Raw genomic sequence first — 17112 nt, 5'->3', positions numbered from 1 at the left:
CTGATTATATACTGGTTGACTACATGGCATGAGCAGCTTAAATATTATTTCTGTAACATTGTTTTTGCAGTTGTCCCATGCAGTCTCTCACTAACATTTTGATTTATTGATGGATTCGTCCACCCTTAACCAAAGTACTCCCTGTAGGGGTTTGCAGCAACCAACTGTCCAGGCCATGCTCTCCTCAGATAACCATGTCAAACTGATTTTTGAGCTTGACTACTGTGTGAGAGTTCGTAAAGGAATTTGATGCTTTCTTGGTTGCCTAGCTTCCACATTGAAGGACCAATATCTATGTTGTACTTCCCTGAAGTCTTAGTGCCTTTTTATTGGTGCCACAGCTATACTTCTGACATCATTCTTATAAACCACTTCATTCCGGTGTCTTTAAATCAGTATACTGTAAGCTGACAACGTGGCTTTGAAACACACTTTTCCAGTGTAAAGCACTAGGGTATGTATGTTATATAACATACCAGATTTTATTATACTGATTTCAGGTTTTTCAGTTCAGTTCAGTCGCTCAGTCATGTCCGACTCTTTGCGACCCCATGAATCACAGCACACCAGGCCTCCCTGTCCATCACCAACTCCCAGAGTTCACTCAAACTCATGTCCATCGAGTCGGTGATGCCATCCAGCCATCTCATTCTCTGTCGTCCCCTTCTCCTCCCGCCCCCAATCCTTCCCAGCATCAGAGTCTTTTCTAGTGAGTCAACTCATTGCATAGGTAAACTTAAAGAGATACAATCTAGACCAAATTCGTTAACTTTTAAGTTTTCTCTCATAAACCTTTTTTTTTTCCTTTTTCTAGTTTCCCTGAGATATAGTTGCAGTAGATTTCAATGATCTTTATTTAAATATTTATATATAGCTACTGTGACTATGTTTGTGTTGTACTGTCTCACGGAATTGAATTATCCAGGCATAAATATCCTCAAGATGAAAGAAGCATTTATTGCAGATGATGAGAGAAGCTTTCAATAATAATATAATGAGCTTCTAATCATAATTCTGAAGAGGTTGCATCCTCACCGTGCTCCTCATATCTTATGTAAGATTGAGATGTGTTTTCGACAAGAAATAAGATAGCTTGTCTTCTGATAGACTATGTCAGTATTGCCCTTTTGAATCTTAATCTTGACTAGGTTAAAAAGTTAGCAATTTGAGAACTTCATTTAGGATATATCTGTCTTATCAAATCAAAGCATATTACAGAATTTTTTAGATTTGTATCTCTTTAAATTCTTAAGCACCTGTTTCATATGACTCCTTTTGTCTGCAAAAGGAGTAAATTTGTCTGCAGATATTGAAGACATGACTTTATATTAAAAGTAAAAATGTAAGTTTTACAATTTAGATTTAAGATTGCTTTCCAGGTTAGCCTACAGTAAGCTTTTTATTTCTTGGAGATGAAAGCTTCAGAATTAAAGTCTTTTGGAGAGAAATTTGGCAATTATGGTTAAGATTCTGTACTTTAATATAGGTAATATCTAAATGACTTTCTTTATGGTTCACCTTGTTATATTAAAATAGCCTTTCGAAAAGTTATCAATTAGATGTAACCCATTAAAAAAACAACCAAAAAGTTGCAAACAAAACATTTAAAATAGCTTGTTCCATTTTTTTACCAACAAAGCCATGTCTTGTATATGTTACCATTGTAACGGGATTAAGAAATATTTTTTGTAACAAACATCGCATAATTTTATCATAGTATTGATTGTGTTGTGGTTATATTAATAGTATCTGACACTGCAGTGGAATAGAGATAAGACTTTATAAATCTCAGGAAAAAGAGATTATAGTCTGAAAAACAATACATATAATTAGAAAGCTAGAAACACAGCAGATGCTGAGGATCCTGTTAGAAGTAGAGAAACTGTAGTTTGGACTAGCAGTTAATCATTGAAGCCTGGACATCAGGGAAGGTAAGACTTGGGCTAATCCTTGAGGAAAAGGGAGACTTTATAATATTTTGGAATAACTTCCTACCAAGAAGATGAAACGTTTTTTAGAACTACTATACTGGATTTGTAAATGGTGTACATGTTAACCATTGCTCAAGAAGGATGTGCATGCTTTATTTGTTTTTTATTTTTAAGTTTTTATTTACTTATTTATTTTTGGTTATGCTAGGTCTTTGTTGCTGTGCAGGCTTTCCTCTAGTTGTGCTGAGCAGGGCCTACTCTTTGTTGTGCTGTGCAGGCTTCTCATTTCAGTGGCTTCTCTTGTTGCCCAGCCTGGACTCTAGGGTACGAGGGCTTCAGTTGGTGCGACGCCCGGGGTCCACAGCGTGGGCTCAGTAGCTGTGGCACACAGGCTTAGTTGCTCTGCGGCGTGTGGGATCGTCCCAGACCAGGGATAGAACCCATGTCTCTTGCATTGGCAGGCAGATTCTTTACCACTCAGCTGCCAGAGAAGTGCTTTATTTGCTTTTTTTAAAAACACTAGTTTTATTATGTGTTATAATTCAACTCATTAATGACTTTTTAAAATTCTAATAATTTCTGTGATAACTTACAAATCTCAAAGAACATGTATAGTTTCAGAATCAGTCTACTCTTCTAAAATGTGGAATTAATTTATAGCTGGGGACAAGCTTGATGTTATTTTGTGTTACTTAATAGTTGTTTTCCCCATCAAAGCCTGTACAGGTCAGAAAAGAGTGAAAGAAGCTCAGGGAGGAGGAAATTCATCAAAAAAGCAGAAACGAAGCCATAAATCTACAGTGGTAAACAACAAAAAGAAGGGAAAAGGCAGTAAGTGCGAAATCTCTTAAGTTTTTAAATATAAAGATAATGGTGGACTTGTTTTTTTCTCCCTTTAAGAAAAGGGTATTTAGGATATGGGATAGTTAATGTTTTGATTGTTGTCTCTACCCCTGCAAAAATCGCACAGAAGTCTCTTGACTGTAGGTAGATTCTAGGATTGAGCAATTTGCTATTATTCAGCAGTGGTATTGATTGCTGATGATTGATCAGGTAATCTTTTTAAAAAATAATAGCCAGTATAATATAAAAGCCAACATTTTTGTTAGTTTTATGTGCAAATTCTTTTGCATTATATATATCACATATTATGAAATACTTGAATTATATATTCTTTTTATTACAGTGAAATTGATTGCTTTGTAATCCTTTCAGGCAAAATCAGCCTAGAAGAGAACAATCAAGATAGCTTTAGAGCTATAATTCCAATAGCTGCAGCCTACTATCTTTATCTTCGATATCCTGAACTGTGTATTCAAGAGCTCTAAGAATATTGGGGTTAAATATGTTCTAACTAATGACTTTAGCAATGATTCTTATTTATCAGTCTACAGGAATATATATATTGTATTTCTCCTGAGAGCTGCACGTTTTTTCTCTCTCTCATAGACAAAGTACGAAGCAGAAAATATGTAAAGAATTTTTTTTCAGGTGCCCCACACTGACCTCCTGCTGCTCTTCCAGGAGATTCCTGCCACCTCCACTGCCTGACCTTTGCTATCGGCCGGCTTGCCTGCACTTCAGTGCAGAAAATGGTTTTGCGGCCAGCTCCCCGCAGTTCTGCTGAGCCCATATGACTTCCAGGCGGTGAATATGGCATCCTTTGGGGCCCCGGGCGGCTGTGTTCAGCGAGGCCATGAAAGCCGAGCTGAGGCAGACCACTGCATCAGTGGGGCCAAGCCTTGGGTGGCTGAGCTAGGAGTTGCCAGGGGTTCCAGAGCAGCAGTGGGGGGACTGGGAAGGGATTCTTTCAAGACATGTATGAAAGAGCGGTGGAGTTTCTTTCTCCTGACCACCACAGTGGGGAGGAGTTGTTCTGTGTCTTTCCTATCTGGAATACTTTTCAGTTTTTTAGAGCTTAACTATATTTTTTGGAGGGTAGCTATTGTTAAGTGAAGAATTGATAAAAGAAGATGGATAAATTTGATGCCAGACTGATGCCACATTTGGAGTAACTGAAAGGATATTCAAGATTATTTTTTAATTGCATTGTAATGTTGTTATCTTTAAGACTTTTAAATGACATTCTCCAAGAGGGCTCATTTTCAACAAATCAGTTGACATAGAATTTTGAGCTATAGCATTTGATCATATATTCTTCCATTTTAATTATTGGACTTATATCTTGGTAAATCAGAATGAGGAAACAGTTCTCTGAAAATAATTTAGTCAATTAATTCTCATAGAATCTACAGTAATGCTTTGTATCCAGAAAGAGGGAATTTATGGAAATAGCAATTCCATCACCTGTTCACGTGTCAAGATGTTAGATTTCCATTCTGGTACTGAGGCTTTGGGCTTCCCAGTTGACACAGTGATAAAGCACCCATCTTCCAGTGCAGGAGATAACAGAGACACAGGTTCGATTCCTGGGATTGGAAGATGCCTTGAAGTAGGAAATGGCAACCCACCCCAGTATTGTTGCCTGGGAAATTCAATGTACAGAGGAGCCTGGCAGGCTACAGTCCATAAAGTCACAAAGACTGAACACGTGTGACACACACACACACACTCTGACACTTTGTTGAGGTTTTAATCAGCTTTTAATCACACAGACACACACACACACAGACACACACACACACACACACACACACACACTGACACCTTGTTGAGGTTTTAATCAGCTTTTAATCAGCAGAGGCAGATTTAACATTATTGCATAGACTCTGAATTCTTCATAAATTACTGAATATATTTATCAGGGTAAAACCTATGATTTATTTTAGTCAAGAGGTTATGATGTAGGAGTTTCTTAAGAAATCATTGTATATATTAAAATTTAGAATTTATTTTCAAAGAATTCTTTATTGTATATAATGATTGTGCGTCATTGATTTGGCCAGAGAAGTAGAAAGTGTTGCATGTACACGATTTAAAATATGAAATTAAGAAGTTTTCATATGATTCATTTAAAAAAATGCTGTATTCTACTATCTAGCTATATATATATATTATAGTAGAGTTAAAAGCTATTTAAATAATTACCGCATATTTGGTAATTTACCAGATATAATGAAAGATTACTTTGAGTATTTTTTTAAAATACATTATTGGCGATTCAGGTAAGAAGAGTTTTTGTTTTCCTTAACTCATGTGCTGCTGTGTTTATACTTGATGATTTTCCAAGTTTTTAGGCAGGGTCTGTAAAGCAAGTTGTTTACTGAAGTAGTGAATTGAAATGGTTAATTTTTTAATTGTCCACTAAAATCTGTAACAAATTATGATTACTTTTCTGTTTACTAATGCTTTAAAAAAAATTATTTTTTTTCCAGCAAATAGTAGTGATAGTGAAGAACTTTCTGCTGGTGAAAGTGTAACTAAGACTCAGCCCATCAAATCAGTTTCCACTGGGATGAAGGCTCATGGTACCAAATCTCCTGCTAGGACGCAGTCTCCAGGAAAATGTGGAAAGAATGGCGATAAGGATCCTGACCTCAAGGAACCCAGTAATCGATTACCCAAAGTTTACAAATGGAGTTTTCAGATGTGTAAGTGACATATGCTAACTCAGAGGTGAAGCAACAGAAACTTCTTCCCAGTAATTTTTTTCCCCCTTGTTGGTTATCCATTTTAAATACAGCAGTGTGTACATGTCCCCCAAAATCCCTGACTATCCCTTTCCGCCATCCGGATCTCCTCCCAGCAACCATAAGATTGTTCTCTGTCAGTCTTTTTCTGTTTTGTAAGTTCATTTGTCGTCATTTTTTAGATTCCACATATAAATGATGTCATATATTTCCCGTTCTCTGTCTGACGTACTTTACTCAGTATGTTAAGGCATTTGAGGCACATATCAACATTGACTAGATATTTCTGATATAATGTCAGAAATTTACTATAAGAAATCTAGTGTTGCTCCTGGGAAGAAGTGGATTGTTTAGAGTATACATGAGACAGAATTTGCAATGAATTGCTAATTATTGAAGCTGGATGAGTACATGTGACTCTCTTATACTACTCTTTGTACCTTTGTATACCTGAAAAATAGCCATTACAAGCTTTTTTTTTTTCTTTATAAAAAGAGACTACTTCAGAGTTTCTCATGCAAGGAAATATTCTTGGGAGATTGAAAATTACTTCAGAGCATTTGAAAATTTTTCTAACAATTTTAAAGTTATGCATACTTATTAAAAAATTTAAAAAAAGAACAAAAAAGACAAAAAATTTTGTCCAGAGTTCTAACATTTAAAAATACATGCAATTTAAACATTTTGGTGTCTTTCCAGTCTTATTTCTAAGTATAATCTTTAGTGATGTACTATGGTGATGCTGTACACAAATGTGGATATTTTCGGGGGTGGGGCGCAAATGTGGAAATTTTAACATCCATGTTTGCTTAGGTCATAAGATCTTTAATTCTACACATTCATTCAAAAATTACCTTGCATGTATTAGTGCTGGGCATTTACTTAGGCTGGGGAGAAAACAACTTAAGTGAACAATATTTATAAGCCTTTTTTTAAAGTTTCTCTGTCTTGAGATCATTCTGCAACCACAATATATATTCTGTTATATATTAAAATTTTGTTCACAAATGCATATTAATGAAAGTTTTAAATTCACAGCGGACCTGGAAAATATGACAAGTGCTGAACGCATCACAATTCTTCAAGAAAAACTGCAAGAAATCAGAAAACATTATCTGTCATTAAAATCTGAAGTAGCTTCCATAGATCGGAGGAGAAAGCGTTTAAAGAAGAAAGAAAGAGAAAGTAAGTGTTTTTACCTTACTTTACCTAAACACAAAGGAGTTTTGACTCGACAGTTAGGCTCATGTGAACTGTGTCTGTGATTCTTCAGGCAATAACCACTCTGGCTTATTTTCTTCATCTATAAAATGGAAAGACTATCTAAAACAAGTATCTCAAACCATAATATTCATTTTCATGGAGCTTATCATCTTCTTCCCCCAAAAAAACTAGTAATATGTCAGGTAGTACAAAGCACTGTGAGCAGGGTAGAGCATTGCTAAGGCAGTGATTGGGTGGGTTGTGTTAGATTCGGAGTGCCTGTAACATTGTCACTGAACCTGAAGGGCCAGAGGGAGTGAGAGAGGCTAGACTCTGAGAGAAGGGGTTGTTTTAGTCTGACAGGGCTGCTGAAACACAGTGCAGGCCTGCTTCCAAGATGTTGTCGGTTCATTTCCATACTGTCACGAAAGAGCAAATGTCACAATAACGTGTGTCACAGGAATTTCTTTGGTTTTCTAGTGCGTATGAAAGTTACTTTACACTGTACTGTAGTCTGTTAAGTGTGCAATAGCATCATGTCCCAAAGAATAATAAACGTACCTCAGTTGCAAATACCTAATTGCTAAAAATGCTGACCATCATCTGAGCCTTCATTGTGATCATTTTGCTGGTGGACGTTTTCCCTCGATGTTGATAAGTGGTGATTGCTGAAGGTTGGCGTGTCTGTGGCAGTTTTTTAACATAAGACTACATTGTAGTACTCTGAAGTTTGCTCTACCAATTGACTTTTCCTTTCATGAATGATTTCTCTGCAATGTTGTTTGATGGCATATTACCAACAGTAGAACCTCTTTCAGAATTGAAGTCAGTTTTCTCAAACCCTGCTGCTGTTGCATCAACTTTTTGTTTTATTCTAAATCCTTTGTTATTATTTTAGTAATCAAAAAATTCAGTCTTTTATAATAGCATGGTTCATGACATCCCAAAGCAATTGTGATAGTAACATCAAAACTTACTGCTTCCACCACCATAACAAATATAATAACAATGAAAAAGTTTGAATTATTGTGAGAATTATCAAAATGTGACACATACACAAAGTGAGCAATACTGTTGGAAACAATGGTGCCAGTAGACTTGCTGGATGCAAAATTCCCAAAAACCTTCAGTTTGTAAAAAACAGTATCTTTGAGGCACAGTAAAGCAAAGCATAATAAAATGAAGTAGATGGACCACAGGCCCAATTATCTTGGGAAATGATTTGACTGTGTCTTTGGACAACTAGCTACCTCAAATTCTAAGAATGGGTCCCAAGGAAGAATATGTGGCCACAAAGAAGTTTGTTATGGTAGTATTTATAGTAGCAGATAGAAATCATTAAATTATATTCTCCAATAATATATTTAAATACTTAAATTTTTATGTATAATGCTCTTAAGTATTCTTTTGTTGTTGGTAACAGCAAAAGGCTAGGAATTAAAGTAGTTGCGGTTCATAAATATAATGGAAAACTATTCAGCTTTGAAAAGAAAAAGGTAGATCTGTATATGTACTGATAAGGAACATCTCAGAATGTTAAGTGTAAAAACCTAGTTAGACTTTGTACTATGCTTCCACTTGCATTTTTAAAAACGAAGTTACTAGTGTTTTCATTTTATGTGTCTAGATTCTACAGATAAAATTCCTCTAGAACTGGGGTTGCAAACATTTTCTATAGAGACAGATAATAAATATTTTGGGCTTTGTGAACCTTGTAGTCTCTTTAGAACTACTGGACCCTGTCATCATATGTATAAAATCTGCCATCAGTTCAGTTCAGTTCAGTCGCTCAGTCGTGTCCGACTCTCCGCGACCCCATGAATCACAGCACGCCAGGCCTTCCTGTCCATCACCAACTCCCGGAGTTCACTCAGACTCATGTCCACAGAGTCAGTGATGCCATCCGGCCATCTCATTCTCTTGTCGTCCCCTTCTCCTCCCGCCCCCAACCTTTCCCAGCATCAGAGTCTTTTCCAGTGAGTCAACTCGTCGCATGAGGTGGCCAAAGTATTGCAGTTTCAGCTTTAGCATCAGTCCCTCCAATGAACACCCAGGATCGATCTCCCCTAGAATGGACTGGTTGGATCTCCTTGCAGTCCAAGGGACTCTCAAGAATCTTCTCCAACACCATAGTTCAAAAGCATCCATTCTTCAGCGATCAGCCTTCTTCACAGTCCAACTCTCACATCCATACATGACCACGGGAAAAACCATAGCCTTGACTAGACGAACCTTTGTTGGCAAAGTAATGTCTTTGCTTTTTAATATGCTATCTAGGTTAAGCTGGATCTAAACAAATAGGCATAGTTGTGTTCCAGTCAGATTTTCTTAACAAAAAGAGGCAGACCAGATTTGGCCCTGGGGCAGTAATTTACCAGTCCCTCTTGTGGCGTTTTAAAGATGGTGACACAGTTATTAACAGTGGAAGGGGAATTTGGAAGACGGAGAGGGTCCTGAATCAGAGGAAGATTCACTTTTCCCCCTTATCTCCCATCTCTGAATGATTTTTTTTAACCTTGTGCATATATTCCATAAAAAGTAAGTTTTCAAACGCTGATTTTTAACACTGAGAATTTCTTTGAGGAGAATAATAATGTGTCATTTGCTTTGTAAACCAAGTGGAGCAAAAGACAGTCATTATGATGTGATGTGTAGTAATAGTTATTTTTCCCAACTTTAAAAAGCAATTAGCCTTCCATTCTCATCACCATTTCATTTCATAAGGAACTCCAGAAGCAGAAAGATGTAGGAATTGGAAGGGGGAAAAGATTTGGGGATAGATTACAGATTTTCCTATTGAGTTCCAAGATCTTTTTGACATTTTTTTCATTATTACTGAAAGTCTAGCCTTTATTTTATTTCCATATCTCCGTGGATGGAGCCCACAGTTTATTTTCCTTTGAACAGTTCAGGAACGTTCCCTGGTCTCTTGTTTGTTGTTACTTCCTGTAGTTTGGCAGTGTCTCCTTACCTGAGATGCAGTAGATTTTCCTTTGTGTACATTGCTGCTGCTGCTGCTAAGTCACTTCAGTCGTGTCCAACTCTTCGTGACCCCATGGACTGCAGCCTACCAGGCTCCTCCATTCATGGGATCTTCCAGGAAAGAGTACTGGAGTGGGGTGCCATTGTGTACATTATGGTATCATAAAAATTGAGTGCTCTCATAGTAAGCTAAATGATTCTGGAGACTACAGCAGATTCTCAGTTTAGAGGACTAGTGTGTTACTGCTTTCTAGTTATTAAGCTCTTGGTTTCCCTTCTGCTCAGGTGCTGCTACATCCTCGTCGTCATCTTCACCTTCATCCAGCTCCATAACAGCTGCTGTTATGTTAACGTTGGCTGAACCGTCAATGTCCAGTGCATCACAGAATGGAATGTCAGTCGAGTGCAGGTGACAGCAGGACTTGCTAAAGCACTTTGCACTTAATGGCTGTTGAGGGCCACGTCTTTTTTTATACTGCACAGTGGCACAAAAAAAAAAAAATCAGACAAGCACTATTTTATATTTAAAAATTGTTTCTTGACAAGCTGACTTGGCACTTAAGTGCACTTTTTTTATGAAGAAAAAGTACAATGGACTGCTTTTCCTCAAGCAATAATTGTTTCCAACTTGTCTGGGAATTGTGTGTCTGGTAACTTGAAGGCCTTCCACTGTGGCAAATGGAGGCTTTTCACTGCCTGTAGAGACAATACAGTAAGCGTAGTCATTGGGTGGCCAGAACATGTTAAGAAAACTTACTGTATATGTATTCCCTTGTATTTTGTTAAAGCTGGAACATTTGATATTTTTCCATTTATTTATGAAAAAATATGAACCTATTTTCATTTGTACAAGCTAATTGTTTTTTAAAGCAAGTCACCTTAGGGTGGCTTTAATTGTATAAGTCAAGCACATGTAATAAATTCAAAACCTGCAGTTAACAGGATGTTAGACATCAATCCTGATAACCAAATATTAAAGATTCTCTTTAAAAAAGACTGAACATGTTTACAGGTTTGAATTAGGCTAAAAGGTCTTGCAGTGGCTTTTCATGCCCCTTCAAATTGGAATGGAACTACTGTACTTTGCCATTTTTCTATAAATCAGTATTTTTTTTTAATTTTGATATAATACATTGTGTGAAAAAAGAAAATGGCTAATAAAATGTATTAAATCTTAAACAATGTATAAAGATTGTACTTAGCCAGTTCAAAGTGTATATTTATTCATAATGAATTATAACAGTTATATTTTTGTGTTTTCTTGTAAATGTTTCTTTTTCCTTAAATACAGATAATTCATTTGTATTGCTTATTTTATTATGAGCTACAACAGGAGGACTTCAGGAACAAGTAGACTTTATTCCTATGGTTCAAGGCTGTTGCCACGAACTGTCTCAAAAGGATGGTGGTTATTTTCAGTATAAATAGCTAATTGGGGTGGTAGGCCTATAAAAATTAAATGCCTTGTATAAAATCCAAAATGAACGCAAAATTGTTTTCACTTGTATTGACTTTATGTTGTATGATTCCAATCTCTGTTCTGTTTGGCACTTGTATTTAATTCTACACCTTTGTAAGACATTTGTATATTGCGGATGTGTTCATTCAAGCTATTTAATACCTGGCACTGTTAATACACAGTACTTTACTGTACAGACTGTTTTACTGTTTTAATTGTAGTTCTGTGTACTTTTTTTGGATGGAGCTGGCATGTTTTATTTGTTTTCTGGCAATACGACATGTGAGAATTTCGAAGCGTTTTGTTGTAGATGCTAACGTGTCAGAATCCTTTACATTCAACTTTTCTAAGAAAAGCATTTTCAGTCTTGTAGTGTGTGCTTACAGTAACTAATTTTGTTGAAAATGGTTTCAAGTTATTCAAATTTGTACAGGACTGTAAAGATTTGTTGACAGCAAAACCTTGAAGAAAAGCTTATAGAATAAAAGCTATAAAGTATATATTAGGATCTGCAAACAATGAAGAATTATGTAATATATTGTACAAATGTAAGCAAAGGCTCTGAAATAAAATGCCATAGTTTGTGAATCCTTGATTTTGTTTCTAAAAGGTTAAGTAATTTTAGTTCATTTCTGTATGATGACTGACTGAAATATACTTTTCCAGCATATATGATCAGAAAGGATTAATATATATATATTTTTAAAGGGAATATTCTGCCTGCAGGAATTGAAAGTCCATTAACCAGATTTATGTACAGGAGTTATTAGGCATTCTTATATCTTTGCATACACTGTTCAGCTTGAGTCTGAACATGAATACTTATGACTTAGAGGTTTGTCTAAAGAAGAAAATCAAAAAAGCTTTTTCTTTTAACACTTGAAACCATTACTAGCAGCTTTTTTTTTTCTTGTCTTTTAATGTAATGAGACCTTTGTGACTCCCTTAAGCTTTTAGTGCACTCAACCCCATTAGTACACCTTGGAGTCATCTGGGCATTGTTCAAACAGTAGTCAATACTCAGGGTCCACCCTCAAAAAGTCATATTTAATTGGTCTGGGATGATACCTGGATATTGATGATTTTTATTTTTGAGAACTAAAATTATATGACATTTTTATTTGCAAACAACAAAAAACTTGAAATAGGCTTGTCAAATGATGTAAATTCATCCTTTCCAGGGAAGCAGAAGGTAGATCAGTGCAGGTTTCCTCAAGGCCACACACATCCTGCTCACTGCTGCTTGCACTCTGCTGGATTTTGATCCTTCTTTGGGTCTTGGTCTGGATCATTTTCCTCATCTCCTTCTTCTTCCCCTTCCTCATCCGCTTCTTCACCTTCTTCATCATAATCATCGTCATCATCTTCAATAGCTTCTCCAGTGAAGTATAACACTGATCTTGGGATTATACGCTCATGTAAAAAGTGACCAGTTTCAAAGTCTGCAGCGAGGATAGCTTCAGAATCATCATCCAGATCTCCACTCTCAGGAACTTCAGGAGGGGCAAAAAAATTAAAGAGTCATTAGAAACTGTTTTGGTCACAGTATGAACTGTCCCACATCCCTTGTGTTTCTGCTTCTTCTTAATCATTTTCAAAGTGACATTCTTCCCTTTTTCCAGTCTATCTGGCATCCTGTACAACCCGTAATTTCTGGTCCATCAAAAGAAAAGGGATCAGAATCATCTGGTTCTGACCTCATCCTATATGTCTTCGTCAACACTTCATTTGTGAAATAGTCATTGGGTTCAAAGTGAAATTCTAAGACAAAACTCATAGGTTGACCAGCATCTGAGAACTTCACTTTAATATCTTTCAAGTGCTTCAGAATAGGTTCATCATGTTCCTGAACCATATCACTGAGCAAGTCAACATTCTTAAAAACGATCAACCAAAACTCAGGAATTCCCTTGGGATCTTCTTTTTCGTCATCCTTTTTCTCATCTTCAATCTTGGCCTTTTCTTTTAGCTCCTCCGAAATTTCATCTTCCTCATCTGGTTTCTATTCACATTCTTCTTCTGTAGGTTCATAAATGGCATTAATGATCTCAAATCGCTTATCAAACAGAGGCTGATAAAGAACAGCATACTTTCTTTCAAGATCATGAACTTCCTCATAGAATTTGGCTTCTATCTGTGCACATTTAACTTGAAGGTTTTTGAGAGCATTCACTCGTCTTTTAACTACCCTAGGCAAGCTTTCAATGTATCCTGTCAGTGTTTCTACCAGACCATCAGTCTTTCTTGAAGGGCTGCAAGAATCTGAGGATTTTGCATCATCTGAACAGTCAGCTGATGCGCTTTGATTTTTGTTTCTTCACCAGTTTGTTCTACTTCTTCAACAGCATCCAAATCTTGATCAAGTCAGACAGTTCTTTGTTGTCGATGTCTGCCATGTTGTACAAATGCCAAATATTTTCAAAAATGGCAAATTTCGTTTTCCAGCTCAGCTCTCCGGTGGCGAGCGCGGGAAGCCGAGCGGCCGGAGCTGCGCAGGCAGTGACTCAGGGCAGTGGCGGAAGAAGCAGGAGGCGGCGCAGCGAGCAGGTGGCGCTCAAAAAAGCTGCTGATTTTTTTTTAAGGTGGTGGACAGTGACTTTAATATGCATCTAGTTTGAGAACCACTGTATTGCTCCAAACCTTTAAAATCAATAAATAGGGTTCTTTGCCCCATTTAATGACCTTTCCACTAAGAGAAAATCCTTTCTTTAAGACAAAAAGAAACTCTTTTTAAGGCCCCAAAAGCCCAGATGTTTACTTTTGACTCACTTTTGTGAAGACCCTTTTCACAGAAGTTGAACATTCAAGGGATGAGTTTTTAAATCTATAGAACAATGCTTCTCAAAAATGAGATTCTGGAATACCAGTCCCTGGTATTCCTGGTATTTCCTTGGAAATGCTCTGATATTTTATTATCAAATATATTTTGGAAATGCTTATATATAGCACATTCCCTTCTTAGAACTTCAGTGTGTGTGTGCTTAATCACTCAGTCATATCCACCTCTTTTAGCCCCTCTTTTAGACTGTAGCCCTCCAGGCTCCTCTGTCCATGGAATTCTCCAGGCAAGAAAACTGAAGTGTGTTGCCATTTCCTCCTCCAGGGGATCTTCCCAACCCAAGGATAGAATCCAGGTCTCTTGGGTCTCCTGCATTAGCAGGTAGATTCTTTATTATTGTGTCACCTGGGAAGCCCTTAGAGCTATAATAGCATATTTTAAACTTTAGGGAAGTTTTTTCCTTAACCTACTGTTTTTAGTTCTACCTGATCATGAAACCCTGCTTTTCAAGGAACTCCCAATATCATCTACCTGGTGTGTTACAGAAAGAATGCTCTAAAGGACAATGATGATCAGCTTTGGAGTTGAGGTTTTATACGGTTGGGTTTTTCTGTCCTCTTGCTTGCCTATTTCTTGCCAGCTTCTCCAGAGAGTTTGAGAATTTCATGGCATTTCTGGAATTTGACGTTTTTTCCCCTGATCACCTAAACTACATTTTACCAAACTAGTTTACAATCTCAGATAAAATTAAGATGGTATGTTTTTTACAGTGTTCTCCAAAACCTTTTTTTCCTACTGAAATAACCTGAGGGTGAGATCTTGTTAATTTTAATAACCTGGGGAGATTAGGGACAGTGGAGTAGATTTCATGAAACCCCTAACGTTTTTTCACAAATGTATTTGTATTTTTTTATGAAAAAGCCCTTAAAAGTTTAAGAAACTATTCAAAGGCATTGGTGATCTCTAAATGGTTAAAAAACAGCTCTTAACAGCAGTGTGGGTCATTTTTTAACTATCTCCAACCAATGTCTCTTTCATACTTAACCATTTTCCTTAGGAAGTGTGGGCTGCCTTTCATTCTTTGTTGAAATTCAAAACGCCATTTCTCCACCTTTTTCTAAACTTAAGCTACTATTTAGGGAATTTTGTCTAACATCGTATGATGGGTTTTGTATGTATAAGAGGTATATCTCCCAGAGGAATAGTTTCATGATTTAATTGTGGAAGTAATATATATTTGTTGTTATTGTTTAGTCCCTAAGTCATGTCCAACCCTGAGACCCCATGGACTGTAGTCCACCATGGAATTTCCCAGGCAAGGATACTGGATCAGTTTGCCATTTCTTTCTCCAGGGGATCTTCCCGATGCAGGGATTGAACCTGTGTCTCCAGCTTGGCAGGTGGATTCTATACCATTGGCCACCTGTGAAGCCTGTCTATCTATATAAATATATATACATGATCATAAAATTAAGCACTAAATTATATGGTGCATAAGAGCTTTAACGAGGGCAGTGTATGCGCATACAAGAAACGTGATGATCGGTGTGATGGTAACATAGAGGAGATGCAAATCTTAATTTAGCTTTTAACAGATTCATCTGGAAGTAGAATGCGTAGGCTAGTGTGGAGAGGAAGTGCTTCTTGGAATGTTAGAGTGAGGAAGGAATCTGACTGGAAGACATTCTGAAAGAAAATTGAACAGAATATCTTCATTGGATGGTATAGACTAGATGGAGATGCTCAAGTTGCATATATGGAGTTTTTCTCTCTTTGTGAGGTAACACAAGGTCACAATTACTGGAAGTTGAACTGAGGGACTCAAAGCAAAATCAGGGCCAAGCAAATAATGGTTTTCCATAATGTTATCTGATGTGGACTACAAAAAAGGTCACATACATTCCCAGTGACTTGTTAAGCAGCTCTCCAAAAATAGCAAGTCTGTCCCCAAAGATTCAAGGTCGCTTGCTTTCACCACCCAAACTACTGAGTCAATGACTTACCTAATGATAACCTAATATTAATCTTTTATTACTTCAAAGTCCATTTACCACATATTCACTAGGTATGGTTAGTGGGGATACAGAATACAGGATGAATAAGACACCAATTTGTATCTAGAGACACTATTTCATCTCTATTGTAAATAGAAGGGAATTTTACCAAGTGAGTTGGGCCTTGAAGGATGGGTACAATTTTGCTGGTGACAATGAGGGGTAAAGAGGAGGATAACAGTGGAGGAAGGCATAACAAAAATAAGGAATGACAGGCTATGGAATAACGAGGTGGTGGGCAAAAGCAGGCTCTGGAGGCTTGCACCTAGGAGGTGGGGGCTTCCCAGGTGGCGCTAGTGGTAAAAGAATTCACTTGCCAATACAGCTGACTTAAAGACGTGTGCTCGACTCCTGGGTAGGGAAGAGCCCTTGGAGGAGGGGAGGGCGTGGCAACTCACTCCAATATTCTTGCCTGGAGAATCCCATGGACAGAGAAGCCTGGCGGGTTACAGTCCATAGGATGGCAGAGTCGGACACGACTGAAGCGACTTACCACGCAGGCTGAGTAGGTTGAGAAAATCGCATTAGCTTTGAGAGCCAATGCAGTGTGCTTAGTCGCGCAGTTGTGTCCGACTCTGCGACCCCAAGGAATGTAACCCGCCAGGTTCCTCTGTCCATGGGGATTCTTCAGGCTTTGAGAGCTAAGGTTCTCGTTTTTCTAGTATAATAGCGCAGAGCAGGTTAGAGCTGTGCGTGTCCTCTGCTTAGTCGCTCAGTCTTGTCCGACTCTTTTGAGACCCCATGGACTGAAGCCCGCCAGGCTCCCTCTGTCCATGGCAAGAGTACTGGAGTGGGTAGCCATGCCCTCCTCCAGGGGATCTTCTCAACCCAGGGATCGAACCGAGGTCTCCCGCGTTGCGGGCAGATTCTTTACCGTCTGAGCCACAAGGGAAGCCCAGGTTAGGGCTGTAGTCTACCACAATTTCTTCTCAATTTTACTTTGAAATAATCTCAGATTTCAGAAAAGTTGCAAGAGTAGCACTAAGGAGACCCAGGTATCCTTCACACCGATTTATCATTTGTTAATACTGTGTGACGTACATCTTTGTAACCTCATTTCCTGACAAACCTCCTCTGTCTTCGACAACGCAGACATTCTTCTAAGTGTTTTACC

General features: G+C 37.7%; 1 protein-coding gene and 1 pseudogene across 6 annotated transcripts in view; one reads left to right on the top strand and one right to left on the bottom strand.

Moving 5' to 3' along the window:
- ARID4B (AT-rich interaction domain 4B) overlaps positions 1-11753 on the top strand; it is a 145360-nt gene extending 133607 nt beyond the window's left edge. For 5 of the 6 annotated variants that reach the window (XM_055425776.2, XM_055425779.2, XM_055425777.2 and 2 more), the window contains 4 exons: positions 2649-2762; positions 5267-5482; positions 6560-6706; positions 9992-11753. In XM_055425776.2, the coding sequence (XP_055281751.2) occupies positions 2649-2762; positions 5267-5482; positions 6560-6706; positions 9992-10119 (605 nt within the window). In that variant the 3' untranslated portion in view covers positions 10120-11753. Of the gene's footprint in view, positions 1-2648; positions 2763-3422; positions 3579-5266; positions 5483-6559; positions 6707-9991 lie in introns of those variants that run through there. The other variant, XR_016038726.1, reaches the window with a different exon arrangement.
- A 630-nt stretch (positions 11754-12383) lies between these two features.
- Positions 12384-13561, bottom strand: LOC129555100 (nucleosome assembly protein 1-like 1 pseudogene; annotated as a pseudogene).
- Positions 13562-17112: the final 3551 nt, after the last annotated feature.

This window comes from Moschus berezovskii, chromosome 12 (genome assembly GCF_049115385.1).
Source record: "Moschus berezovskii isolate FMDL1 chromosome 12, NW_MosBer_1.0, whole genome shotgun sequence".
Lineage (NCBI taxonomy): Eukaryota > Metazoa > Chordata > Mammalia > Artiodactyla > Moschidae > Moschus > Moschus berezovskii.
This window is presented reverse-complemented; position numbering and strand designations above follow the sequence as displayed.